Source organism: Oncorhynchus nerka, linkage group LG25 (assembly GCF_034236695.1).
Source record: "Oncorhynchus nerka isolate Pitt River linkage group LG25, Oner_Uvic_2.0, whole genome shotgun sequence".
Classification (NCBI taxonomy): Eukaryota; Metazoa; Chordata; class Actinopteri; order Salmoniformes; family Salmonidae; genus Oncorhynchus; species Oncorhynchus nerka.
This window is the reverse complement of record NC_088420.1, coordinates 10,780,541-10,794,510: the sequence shown is the minus strand read 5'-3', so window position 1 is coordinate 10,794,510 and position 13,970 is coordinate 10,780,541. Positions and strand designations below refer to the sequence as shown.

Below are 13,970 nucleotides of genomic sequence, written 5' to 3'. Positions count from 1 at the left end.
TTCTGCAGGCAGTTAACCCACTGTTCCTAGGCCGTCATTGAAAATAAGAATGTGTTCTTAACTGACTTGCCTGGTTAAATAAAGGTAAAATTTAAAAAAATAATAATAATTTAAAAATTGATGTTATACTGTCTCATGTAGTATATTATAGAGAAAGATATTACCACGTGATCATATAGCAGAGTACCTGATATCAATTACATTACATATGTGGCATATTTAAAAAAAAAAACGTTTGAAATATTTCTTATTTAACCTTTATTTAAGTAGGCAAGTCAGTTAAGAACAAATTCGTATTTACAATGACGGTCTACCCCGGCCAAACCCGAACGACGCGGAGATTTTGGTATCATTCACTGTTACTCGACAACATTTACATTTACATTTAAGTCATTTAGCAGACGCTCTTATCCAGAGCGACTTACAAATTGGTGCATTCACCTTATGACATCCAGTGGAACAGTAGTGCATCTAAATCTTTTAAGGGGGGTGAGAGGGATTACTTTATCCTATCCTAGGTATTCCTTAAAGAGGTGGGGTTTCAGGTGTCTCCGGAAGGTGGTGATTGACTCCGCTGTCCTGGCGTCGTGAGGGAGTTTGTTCCACCATTGGGGGCCAGAGCAGCGAACAGTTTTGACTGGGCTGAGCGGGAACTGTACTTCCTCAGTGGTAGGGAGGCGAGCAGGCCAGAGGTGGATGAACGCAGTGCCCTTGTTTGAGTGTAGGGCCTGATCAGAGCCTGGAGGTACTGAGGTGCCGTTCCCCTCACAGCTCCGTAGGCAAGCACCATGGTCTTGTAGCGGATGCGAGCTTCAACTGGAAGCCAGTGGAGAGAGCGGAGGAGCGGGGTGACGTGAGAGAACTTGGGAAGGTTGAACACCAGACGGGCTGCGGCGTTCTGGATGAGTTGTAGGGGTTTAATGGCACAGGCAGGGAGCCCAGCCAACAGCGAGTTGCAGTAATCCAGACGGGAGATGACAAGTGCCTGGATTAGGACCTGCGTCGCTTCCTGTGTGAGGCAGGGTCGTATGAGCGGCTTGGACAACAATTATAATTGGTCAAACAATTCACTACAATTTCTTGCAAACATATGTTGTTCTTGTTTCATGTTGATAACATTATTGTTACTCCATGTGCTGCACTGTAATTAAGCTACTGATTCCCCATTATCACTACATGTCTCGTTAAATAAGCATCCTGTCTTACTTCTTAATTGGCCAAGAGATAAACATCACGGTGCACTAGCATGCCTTATTCCACTCTGTAGTTTACATCATCAAGAGATAAACATCACGGTGCACTAGCATGCCTTATTCCACTCTGTAGTTTACATCATCAAGAGATAAACATCACGGTGCACTAGCATGCCTTATTCCACTCTGTAGTTTACATCATCAAGAGATAAACATCACGGTGCACTAGCATGCCTTATTCCACTCTGTAGTTTACATCATCAAGAGATAAACATCATGGTGCACTAGCATGCCTTATTCCACTCTGGTTTACATCATCAAGAGATAAACATCACGGTGCACTACCATGCCTTATTCCACTCTGTAGTTTACATCATCAAGAGATAAACATCACGGTGCACTAGCATGCCTTATTCCACTCTGTAGTTTACATCATCAAGAGATAAACATCACGGTGCACTAGCATGCCTTATTCCACTCTGTAGTTTACATCATCAAGAGATCAACATCACGGTGCACTAGCATGCCTTATTCCACTCTGTAGTTTACATCATCAAGATTACCTTGAAGGGAATCATCCGATTTGCATACATCGTGTTATGTAATCCTTCATACTAGAACTAATTGGACAATGTACAGTATAGCAGAATAATGTCGGCCCAATATATATATATAAATTATTAACCAAAGGTTTGGCATTACAGTGCAATTACAGTGCATTCATTGGTTTCCAGCAAGATGGCAAACAGTTATTATAAGGCTTCATATAAACCTGAAAATATAGATATGTAGGCGCCAAAACATACTCTAGCCTATACCTACAGAATATATAGTAATACCTGCAGCACACCGCCTGAAACAAGCTCCAAATGTCAGAATTGCCCCCAATTTCAACTTGCTCCTACTTCAGAGCACGTGAATCCAGGAGGCGGCTCCAGCGGCGCCCAGATGAGGAAGGTTGGTAAGCAGGAGAGAGGAGTGCACTATAAGAAGCGTCAAAACAATTATTAAGCCACGGTCGAGAGGCGGAGAGCGGTAGTGTGCACAATGAAGACATAACACGGGAGATTTTACTTGACTAACTGAATTGTTGTCCATCCAAAGCCGAGGACCCAGAAGCTTTTGGCAGCGCCGTGAAGATTTCTGGGCGCCTCGCATTGAAGTGGGTTCTGGTAGTGCACTTATCTCTCCCGTGCTGTCGCCTGGCTACCTTTCAAATACCGGCAAAAAAATACATGACAAAAACACTTACGTTTCAGCACCTTAAGCGAGGACAGCTCCTTTCCTTGGCGTAACATTCAAAGACTCAATTGGAGCCTGCACTTCTGAGCGAATTGAAACATTCTGCCTCTTGTTCCAGAACTCTTCGTACGTATGGACACTCCCAGTGTCGCTTACTGTATCTGTATTGCGAGCCTTAAAGTAGCTTAAAAATCCATCGTCGCAGAATCAGGAATTGACTTCAAGCTCAATATGTACCAGGGTCATTTGCAGGTAAGATGTTTTGTTCTTTTGAAATATAAATGCATTCTATGTGTGTATGAGGGTGATGTTGAATAGCTTACATGTCAACTCTGTAGAAGGTGATTTATCATGTAGCCTAGTTCATGCCAAGGACGTTTCTACATAGGGAATATGAGGTAGCCTAATAATGGAATAATAGGAGACAATTAGACGATGACCACTGTGGTGTCGTGACTGTAAAAATAAATTGCCCGTAGGACCTATGTTTTATAGCAACGCGACAGGGTCTGTTTATTTTGTCCCATCACAGACTGTAGTGACTCGCGCTCTCCGATAATGATATGATCACTTCAACTGCTGCTATAGAAAATGCAGCGCTATTTAAATAAACAAGAAACAATTCATAGTGTCATGTTGGCAATAATTGACTTCCGGGACGTACATTTGAACCTCTTTTATGTTTCATGTGCGTTTTATTGAATAATGTAGAGCGCAGCCTTGATATAGGGCACTTGCGGTGCCTATAGTTTCACCTTGACGACCACCGTTGTCTCGACAGCTTGGTTTCTATTGAGATAAAATTCTGTCCCCAGAGTAGCCCATGTTCCTGCATGTAAACATAATTGCGCCAACAAAAAGTCAAATAAGCGTTCCAATTATGTCGACGTGACTGGAAACAATGGCATGGGAGATACAGGAATCTGATGTCAAATTCTTTGGGAAGATATTCTTTGCTCAAGTTGAATAGTTTATTTATGACATTTATATGATCCACAATCAAAAGTATTATCATTCAAATGCTCGACATATGATAAAAGTTCATTTGACCTCAAGAGAGCTCTGCCCTCATACAATTCAGTGAGTTTGAAACAGTGAAACCGGTTAACAGTAGTCATGATATCTATAAGAGTGCTCAAATAAATAAACATATCATGAAAGTAATCAAAAGTACACGTTCAGTGAATGAATGTCATACTGTTGCCAGACCTATGTCCCATCCCTTTCATGGTCATCTTTTTGTCAGTAAAATGACAAATCACAATATAAAACCTCTTGAAGACAAGCTGTACCAAGATTGATGACTTGTCGAGATTTTGTTGATTAGATAAATAATTGATTCATGGATTCAAATCAGTGGTGGTCGGTGCCATTTAAGATGATGGAGATCGTAAAAAAAAAAAAAGAATGAGCATGGCCTTATTTCTATTAAAGTCTATTTGGATGAATGTCATTCATATTCCATTCACCCAGCTCAATGTAACATCAATAGATTTAGGCTACTACATGATACTAACATTTTCCCTATACCCATCATGACGTTGCAACCTAGCCTACAAATTCATGTTTACAACGTAGGTGCACAGGTTGAGATATATATATATTTTTTAATCAAGGTGACAGACAGTGACACATTCAATACTGCCTTACACACTATTGCCTGCGTCTAGCTGATCTAAGGTGTAGTCATTAGTCCAACAGTTGCAATCAAGGGTTTCTATTGGACAAATTCAGAACTATATTAAATATAGTGCCCGTTTTGTTCCATTTACTTCCATTTAAGAAACGTTTTTCAACAGAATTGGTGGAATGAATATACCCCTGATCACCGCAAACACAGTTCACTTCCATAGCAGCCACATACAAACAGTATGATCATTTACTCGTTCTATAATTTCTTCTCGCATCTACGCGCTCTTCTCCTCTCACCTTTTCCCTTTGCTTATGGACTTCAGTGCACATTACAACAGCTGTCTGTGACCAGGCAAAAAAAAACTTCCAATCCAAACCTTCATACCATAACCGCTAACCGCTACACACGATGACACCGTATTAACTAATACGTCATAGATAACATAGCTATCTATTAGAACTAACACGTTAACTTCTTACGGCTGAGAACCCGTTAACGGGATCGACTTGACAACAGTCAGTGAAAGTACAGGGCGCCAAAATCAAACCACAGAAATCTCATAATTAAAATTTCTCAAACATACAAGTATTTTACACCCTTTTAAAGATAAACCTGTTGTTAATCCCACCACAGTGTTCGATTTCAAAAAGGCTTTACGACGAAAGCACACCATCTTATTATGTTAGGTCAGTACCTAGTCACAGAAAAACATAGCAATTTTTTCAGCCAAAGAGAGGAGTCACTAAAAGCAGAAATAGAGATGAAAATGAATCACTAACCTTTGATGATCTTCAATAGATGACACTCATAGGAGTTCATGTTACACAATACATGTATGTTTTGTTCGTACAAGTATGACGCTCAGACACAAAAGCAAGCCATACAGGTACCCGCCATGTTGTGGAGTCAACAGAAGTCAGAAATAGCATTGTGACGTGTAAATGAGTGAAGAGGTGTGGAGTCAGGCGCAGAGAGCAAAGGATGTGGGAAAAACAACACGCTTTAATGTCCTGGAAACATCACATGTACAAAAGTGGAAACACAAATGAACAGAAATATAAACGGACAGCGTGAAACCCAAATGCAAACAAAATACACTCAAACAAAGAAACAGGAGAACAAGCCTGCACGAAACAGAAGCGGGCTGAACAGACTATATATAACCCTATCCTAACAACCAAACAAGAAACAGGTGATACCAATTAGACAGAACTAAACGAACACAGAACAACGGATCAGCGATAGCTAGTAGACCGGCGACGACGACCGCCGAGCGCCAACCGAACAAGAAGGGGAGTCACCTTCGGTAATATTCGTGACAAGCATTCTAAATATTCACTTACCTTTGATGATCTTCATCAGAATGCACTCCCAGGAATCCCAGTTCCACAATAAATGTTTGTTTTGTTCGATAAAGTCCATAATTTATGTCCAAATACCTCCATTTTGTTCGCGCGTTTATTTCAAAAATCCAAATTCATGACGCGTAGGCCAGACGAAAAATAAAAAAATTCCACTACAGTTCGTAGAAACATGTCAAACGATGTATAGAATCAATCTTTAGGATGTTTAAATCTTCAATAACGTTTCAACCGGATAATTCCTTTGTCTTTAGAAACGAAAAGGAAGCTACCTCTCACGGGGGCGCGCCTGAGTGAGCTCGTGGCTCTCTGCCAGACCCCTGACTCAATCCTCTCTCATTTCTTCATCCTCCACAGTAGAAGCATCAAACAAGGTTCTAAAGACTGTTGACATCTAGTGGAAGCCTTAGGAAGTGCAATATGACCCCATAGACACTGTATATTGGATAGGCAAACCTACAAACCTCAGATTTCCCACTTCCTGCTTGGATTTTTTTTCTCAGGTTTTTGCCTGCCATATGAGTTCAGTTATACTCACATACATCATTCAAACAGTTTTAGAAACTTCAGAGTGTTTTCTATCCAAATCTACTAATAATATGCATATCGTAGCTTCCGGGCTTGAGTAGCAGGTAGTTTACTCTGGGAACCTTATTCATCCAAGCTACTCAATACTGCCCCCAGCCATAAGAAGTTTAATAAACCCGCTATAATCATGCAGTGTAGTGTACAGCAAGCTGTTTAGCAGTAAAACCGACGGGCCCCAGTGACAAAACATTAATCAAACCAAAAGCTTACCATGACTTGGAAGAGTTCTAGTGTTTGATAGCCATAGCCAGCTAGCTAACGTAGCATCCCTCTCTGTTAGAGTCAGGTGCTCTCTCTCTCTTGCTTCTCCTTCATTTTTGAAGAAATTAATTTGTTCAAAACTGTTAAACTATTGTCTATCTCGCTTTTTGAGTCAACTACTCACCACATTTTATGCACTGCAGTGCTAGATAGCTGTAGCTTGTGTTTCTGTACTATATTCATATTCTGATCCTTTTATTGGGTCGACAACATTCAGTTCATACTGCAAGAGTTCTGATAGGTTGGAGGGCGTCCTCCGGAAGTTGTCATAATTACTGTGTAAGTCTGTGGTGAGAACCATGAGCCTCCTAGGTTTTGTATTGAAGTCAATGTACCAAGAGGAGGACAGAAGCTAGCAGTCCTCCGGCTTCATCATGGTGTTCTCCTACAGAGTTCTGTTGAGGCTACTGTAGACCTTCATTACAAAACAGTGTGTTTTAATCAATTATTTAATGACATGTGAATATATTTAATATAGTTTTAACTAAAAAGGATACTTTTTTAAATAGTTTCACTATTTCTATGAAATTCACTGAGGAGGATGGTCTTCCCCTCCCCTCTCCGAGGAGCCTCCACTGATTAAATTCATTATACAACCAATTCATTACACAACACTTACATTTACATTTTACATTTAAGTCATTTAGCAGACGCTCTTATCCAGAGCGACTTTTAAGCAATAAGGTACGCGAGGTAGTGTTGTATCATGAATACAGTCACAGGTAAATGGCTTTGTTCGAAATTCAAAATTGAACATTGTTTCCGAGGTCAGAGAGGAGACTGCAAGGCTTATATTAACCCCTGCTGTACCAAACTAAATGCTAGGCTTATATTAACCCCTGCTGTACCAAACTAAAGCCAGGGGAAATAATGAGTGAGTTGAGATAAATACAACAGATGATTTGGACAGCAACATGAACATGACATTCCTATGGAGGCGCAGTGATCATTTTCAGAGGGAACTGTTAGCAGGCATAGTGTGCCAGTGAACGCCAATACAGCACAGCTTGGAACGCTGCTTGTCCAATCACCATCTAGGATCCAAACAACCACTTTTATAAACTTGTTTATGTACCAAAGGCCTCTCCAGGCTGAGCTTATTAAAAACTGTCAAACAATGTATTGTAACATTTAATTATAGATACATTTGAATCTATTTGATTAGATGGAACACCTTTCCAGAACTGTAATATACTACGAATGGAGAGTGTGAATCCAAGCTGCAATAATGACTGTCATTTTTCTGTATTGAGCATCCTTTGAATATCTGATGAATGTTTTTCTGGCCTCCATTTACTGTACACGTCTGTCTCAGTGTGTGTGTGTCTGTCTCTGTGTGTGTGTCTGTCTCTCTGTGTGTGTGTCTGTCTCTCTGTGTGTGTGTCTGTCTCTGTGTGTGTGTCTGTCTCTGTGTGTGTGTCTGTCTCTGTGTGTGTGTCTGTCTCTCTGTGTGTGTCTGTCTCTCTGTGTGTGTGTCTGTCTCTGTGTGTCTGTCTGTCTCTGTGTGTGTCTGTCTGTGTGTGTGTGTGTGTCTGTCTGTCTGTCTGTCTGTGTGTGTGTCTGTCTCTGTGTGTGTCTGTCTCTGTGTGTGTCTGTCTCTGTGTGAGTATGTGTCTGTGTGTGTATATGTGTGTCTGTCCCTGTGTGTGTATGTATGTGTGTCTGACCCTGTGTGTGTATGTGTGTCAAATCAAATCAAATCAAATCAAATTGTATTTGTCACATACACATGGTTAGCAGATGTTAATGCGAGTGTAGCGAAATGCTTGTGCTTCTAGTTCCGACAATGCAGTGATAACCAACAAGTAATCTAACTAACAATTCCAAAACTACTGTCTTATACACAGTGTAAGGGGATAAGGAATATGTACATAAGGATATATGAATGAGTGATGGTACAGAGCAGCATACAGTAGATGGTATCGAGTACAGTATATACATATGAGATGAGTATGTAGACAAAGTAAACAAAGTGGCATAGTTAAAGTGGCTAGTGACATAAGAATGCAGTCGATGATCTAGAGTACAGTATATACATATGCATATGAGATGAATAATGTAGGGTAAGTAACATTATATAAGGTAGCATTGTTTAAAGTGGCTAGTGATATATTTACATCATTTCCCATCAATTCCCATTATTAAAGTGGCTGGAGTTGGGTCAGTGTCAATGACAGTGTGTTGGCAGCAGCCACTCAATGTTAGTGGTGGCTGTTTAACAGTCTGATGGCCTTGAGATAGAAGCTGTTTTTCAGTCTCTCGGTCCCAGCTTTGATGCACCTGTACTGACCTCGCCTTCTGGATGATAGCGGGGTGAACAGGCAGTGGTTCGGGTGGTTGATGTCCTTGATGATCTTTATGGCCTTCCTGTAACATCGGGTGGTGTAGGTGTCCTGGAGGGCAGGTAGTTTGCCCCGGTGATGCGTTGTGCAGACCTCACTACCCTCTGGAGAGCCTTACGGTTGAGGGCGGAGCAGTTGCCGTACCAGGCGGTGATACAGCCCGCCAGGATGCTCTCGATTGTGCATCTGTAGAAGTTTGTGAGTGCTTTTGGTGACAAGCCGAATTTCTTCAGCCTCCTGAGGTTGAAGAGGCGCTGCTGCGCCTTCTTCACGACGCTGTCAGTGTGAGTGGACCAATTCAGTTTGTCTGTGATGTGTATGCCGAGGAACTTAAAACTTGCTACCCTCTCCACTACTGATCCATCGATGTGGATAGGGGGTGTTCCCTCTGCTGTTTCCTGAAGTCCACAATCATCTCCTTAGTTTTGTTGACGTTGAGTGTGAGGTTATTTTCCTGACACCACACTCCGAGGGCCCTCACCTCCTCCCTGTAGGCCGTCTCGTCGTTGTTGGTAATCAAGCCTACCACTGTTGTGTCGTCCGCAAACTTGATGATTGAGTTGGAGCGTGCATGGCCACGCAGTCGTGGGTGAACAGGGAGTACAGGAGAGGGCTCAGAACGCACCCTTGTGGGGCCCCGTGTTGAGGATCAGCGGGGAGGAGATGTTGTTGCCTACCCTCACCACCTGGGGCGGCCCGTCAGGAAGTCCAGAACCCAGTTGCACAGGGCGGGGTCGAGACCCAGGGTCTCGAGCTTGATGACGAGCTTGGAGGGTACTATGGTGTTGAATGCCGAGCTGTAGTCGATGAACAGCATTCTCACATAGGTATTCCTCTTGTCCAGGTGGGTTAGGGCAGTGTGCAGTGTGGTTGAGATTGCATCGTCTGTGGACCTATTTGGGCGGTAAGCAAATTGGAGTGGGTCTAGGGTGTCAGGTAGGGTGGAGGTGATATGGTCCTTGACTAGTCTCTCAAAGCACTTCATGATGACGGAAGTGAGTGCTACGGGGCGGTAGTCGTTTAGCTCAGTTACCTTAGCTTTCTTGGGAACAGGAACAATGGTGGCCCTCTTGAAGCATGTGGGAACAGCAGACTGGTATAGGGATTGATTGAATATGTCCGTAAACACACCGGCCAGCTGGTCTGCGCATGCTCTGAGGGCGCGGCTGGGGATGCCGTCTGGGCCTGCAGCCTTGCGAGGGTTAACACGTTTAAATGTCTTACTCACCTCGGCTGCAGTGAAGGAGAGACCGCATGTTTTCGTTGCAGGCCGTGTCAGTGGCAATGTATTGTCCTCAAAGCGGGCAAAAAAGTTATTTAGTCTGCCTGGGAGCAAGACATCCTGGTCCGTGACTGGGCTGGGTTACTTCTTGTAGTCCGTGATTGACTGTAGACCCTGCCACATGCCTCTTGTGTCTGAGCCATTGAATTGAGATTCCACTTTGTCTCTGTACTGACGCTTAGCTTGTTTAATAGCCTTGCGGAGGGAATAGCTGCATTGTTTATATTCGGACATATTACCAGACACCTTGCCCTGATTAAAAGCAGTGGTTCGCGCTTTCAGTTTCACGCGAATGCTGCCATCAATCCACGGTTTCTGGTTTGGGAATGTTTTTATCGTTGCTATGGGAACGACATATTCGACGCACGTTCTAATGAACTCGCACACCGAATCAGCGTATTCGTCAATATTTCCATCTGACGCAATACGAAACATGTCCCAGTCCACGTGATGGAAGCAGTCTTGGAGTGTGGAGTCAGCTTGGTCTGACCAGCGTTGGACAGACCTCAGCGTGGGAGCCTCTTGTTTTAGTTTCTGCCTGTAGGCAGGGATCAGCAAAATGGAGTCGTGGTCAGCTTTTCCGAAAGGGGGCGGGGCAGGGCCTTATATGCGTCGCGGAAGTTAGAGTAACAATGATCCAAGGTTTTACCACCCCTGGTTGCGCAATCGATATGCTGGTAAAATTTAGGGAGTCTTGTTTTCAGATTAGCTTTGTTAAAATCCCCAGCTACAATGAATGCAGCCTCCGGATAAATGGTTTCCAGTTTGCAAAGAGTTAAATAAAGTTCGTTCAGAGCCATCGATGTGTCTGCTTGGGGGGGATATATACGGCTGTGATTATAATCGAGGAGAATTCTCTTGGAAGATAATGCGGTCTACATTTGATTGTGAGGAATTCTAAATCAGGTGAACAGAAGGATTTGAGTTCCTGTATGTTTCCTTCATCACACCATGTCTCGTTAGTCATGAGGCATACGCCCCCGCCACTCTTCTTACCAGAAAGATGTTTGTTTCTGTCGGCGCGATGCGTGGAGAAACCCGTTGGCTGCACCGCGTCGGATAGCGTCTTCCCAGTAAGCCATGTTTCTGTGAAGCAGAGAACGTTGCAGTCTCTGATGTCCATCTGGAATGCTACCCTTGCTCGGATTTCGTCAACCTTGTTGTCAAGAGACTGGACATTGGCAAGAAGAATGCTGGGGAGTGGTGCGCGATGTGCCCTTTTTCGGAGTCTGACCAGAACACCGCCTCGTTTCCCTCTTTTTCGGAGTCGTTTCCTTGGGTCGCTGCATGCGATCCATTCCGTTGTCCTGTTTGTAAGGCAGAACACCGGATCCGCGTCGCGGAAAACATATTCTTGGTCGTACTGATGGTGAGTTGGCGCTGATCTTATATTCAGTAGTTCTTCTCGACTGTATGTAATGAAACCTAAGATGACCTGGGGTACTAATGTAAGAAATAACACGTAAAAAAACAAAAAACTGCATAGTTTCCTAGGAACGCGAAGCGAGGCGGCCATCTCAGTCGGCGCCGGAAGTAGTCTGTCTCTGTGTGTGTGTGTGTCTGTCTCTGTGTCTGTGTCTGTCTCTGTGTGTGTGTGTGTGTGTTCGCATGTGTATATGCTTCACATCCGTGTGCATGAAAGAGGGGGAGTACTGGAGAGATTTTTTTCCCCGATTTAAAAAATCTGATCTTTGTTTCCAATAACACAGCCCCATACATTGGACAAATAATCAAACATTTACAATGACGGATGATTTCATTTTGGTTATGTGAGCGTACCAAGTAATTAGGCGTCACTCTAAAGCGGGAAGGTGGAATAAACGAGTCAGGAAAAAGGTTTTTCTGATTGAACACGGTTCTCTATTGAGAGTATTTTGTCAACAAAAACATTCAAACATAATCAATGAAAAATCTTCCAAGGAAAAACACACATCTTCTTCTCCAGATGAAACAAGAACACAATAGGATAATCTTTAAACTACAACAAACATAAATCACGGTTTTGTCACCGTCTTAGTGGTTCTTTCAGCACAGCTTCTCTCTCTCGGTGGCCATCTTCCAGAGATAGTTTCCCCCTTCTCTTCTGGTTCCATTCTCTCTTTTATAGGGGAAGGAGAGTATCTCATTAGTACCGTCAGCTGTGCTTAATTGACTCTGGTTACCTTGTCTCCCAGGCTCTGTTGGGCAACTATCCATGAGCCCAGCCTGCCCTCTAGTGGTCCGTCCACATACCTTCCCCCCCAGGACCGAACCGGAGGGTCGGGCGCACCGTCTTGGTCGCGTCGGGACAGCGCGTCTGCATTCCCATTCCTCGATCCGGCCCTGTGGATGACATGGAAAGAGAATGGTTGTAAAGACAAAAACCATCTGGCTATTCTGTTGTTATTGTTTCTCTTACCAGTCATCCACGTGAGGGGCGCATGGTCAGTAACTAATGCAAACCTCCGACCCAGTAGGTAGTACCGGAGATAATCGAGGGCCCACTTGATGGCTAAGGCCTCTTTCTCTACGGTCGCATACCTCTGTTCCCGATCGCTGAGTTTCCTACTAATGAAGAGAATCGGCTTCTCTGCTTCACCTTTACCCTGAGCTAGTACGGCCCCGAGCCCTGTATCCGAGGCGTCGACCTGCACAATGAACTCTTGTGAGAAGTCCGGAGCCTGTAGAACGGGATCAGAACACAGGCCATCTTTTAACAATTGAAAGGCCTCTTCCATCTCGTCTTTTCACTCTACCTGGTTTGGCAGGTTTTTCCTGATGAGGTTTGTGAGGGGGTTGGCAATGGTTGCATATCCCGGGATAAAACGGCGATAATATCCTGTTATCCCTAAGAAGGCCCGAACGTCTCGCTTGGTCCGGGGGTCGAGGCCAGTCACGAATTGCCCTGGTCTTCTCTGCCTGTGGGCGTATTTTCCCATTCCCCACGGTGTACCCCAGGTATTCCGCTTCGGACAAACCCAGGCAGCATTTATTTGGATTGGCTGTCAACCCTGTGGCTTCCAAACTCACGAGCACCGCCCGTAATCGCAGGAGGTGACTATCCCAGTCCTCGCTGTGGATGACCACATCGTCTATGTACGCCGCTGCATACTCTTGATGGGGCCGTAGAATGGCATCCATGAGGCGTTGGAAGGTTGCAGCGGCACCGTGCAGTCCGAAGGGCATCCTCACATACTGGAAAAGCCCCTCTGGAGTGGCGAAGGCAGTCTTTGGGCGATCCTCCGGAGCCACCGGCACTTGCCAATATCCCTTCGTCAAATCCAGGGTAGTGATGAACTTGGCCTTTCCTAAGCGCTCCAAGAGTTCATCCACGCGGGGCATGGGATACGCATCGAATGTAGAGATGGCATTCACGCCCCTAAAGTCGTTGCAGAGTCTCATACTACCATCGGATTTGGGGACCAGGACTATGGGACTGGACCACTCACTCGTCGAGGGCTCGATCACGCCCATCCTCAACATCTCCCTCACCTCTTTCTTAGCGATGACTCTGCGAGCCTCAGGAATCCTGTAAGGGCGGATATGCACCTTCTTGCCGGGTTCAGTGTGGATATGGTGGAACAGGACATCTGTTTGTCCTGGGAATGGAGAGAATATTCGACCGAAGTTCATAATTAGCTTGTCTAGCTGTCTTGACTGCTCCGGTAGGAGAGTTTGGCCACGGCGCACCTGTGGTAGAGCCTCCTCTTTTCCTTTGCCCTCCAGGGCCATCAAAGCCACCTCCTCCTCTCGTCCATGGTATGTCTTCAGCAGGTTTATGTGATAGATTTGGACCTTCTTCCTCCTGTCAGGTTGCTTGATGAGGTAATTGACCGGTGAGACCCTTTTCATTACCTCGTAGGGCCCCTCCACTGCGCCAGCAAGCGATGTTCGGCCGTGGGCACAAGCACCATCACTTTCTCTCCCACGGTGAACTCACGGGGGTCGCAGACTTATCATAGGCCCGGCCTTGGGTCCTTTGGGCCTTCTCCATATGCTCCTTGACTATGGGCCACACTGCTGACAGGCGGTCTCTCATCAGGGTAACGTGTTATATTGTGGATCGAAAGGGGCATGGTTGGGTCTCCC

At 44.6% G+C, this 13,970-nt stretch overlaps 1 protein-coding gene across 4 annotated transcripts in view; it reads left to right on the top strand.

Annotated features, from left to right (window-relative positions):
* Window positions 1–2,163: 2,163 nt before the first annotated feature.
* Window positions 2,164–13,970, top strand: part of LOC115109033 (PEX5-related protein-like) — a 187,585-nt gene continuing 175,778 nt past the window's right edge. For all 4 annotated transcript variants that reach the window (XR_003860468.2, XM_029633584.2, XM_029633583.2 and 1 more), the window contains exon 1: window positions 2,164–2,687. Coding sequence is in view for 3 of the 4 variants with exons in the window: in XM_029633584.2 (XP_029489444.1) it covers window positions 2,667–2,687 (21 nt within the window). In the remaining variant the exon portion in view is untranslated. The remainder of the gene's footprint in view (window positions 2,688–13,970) is intronic.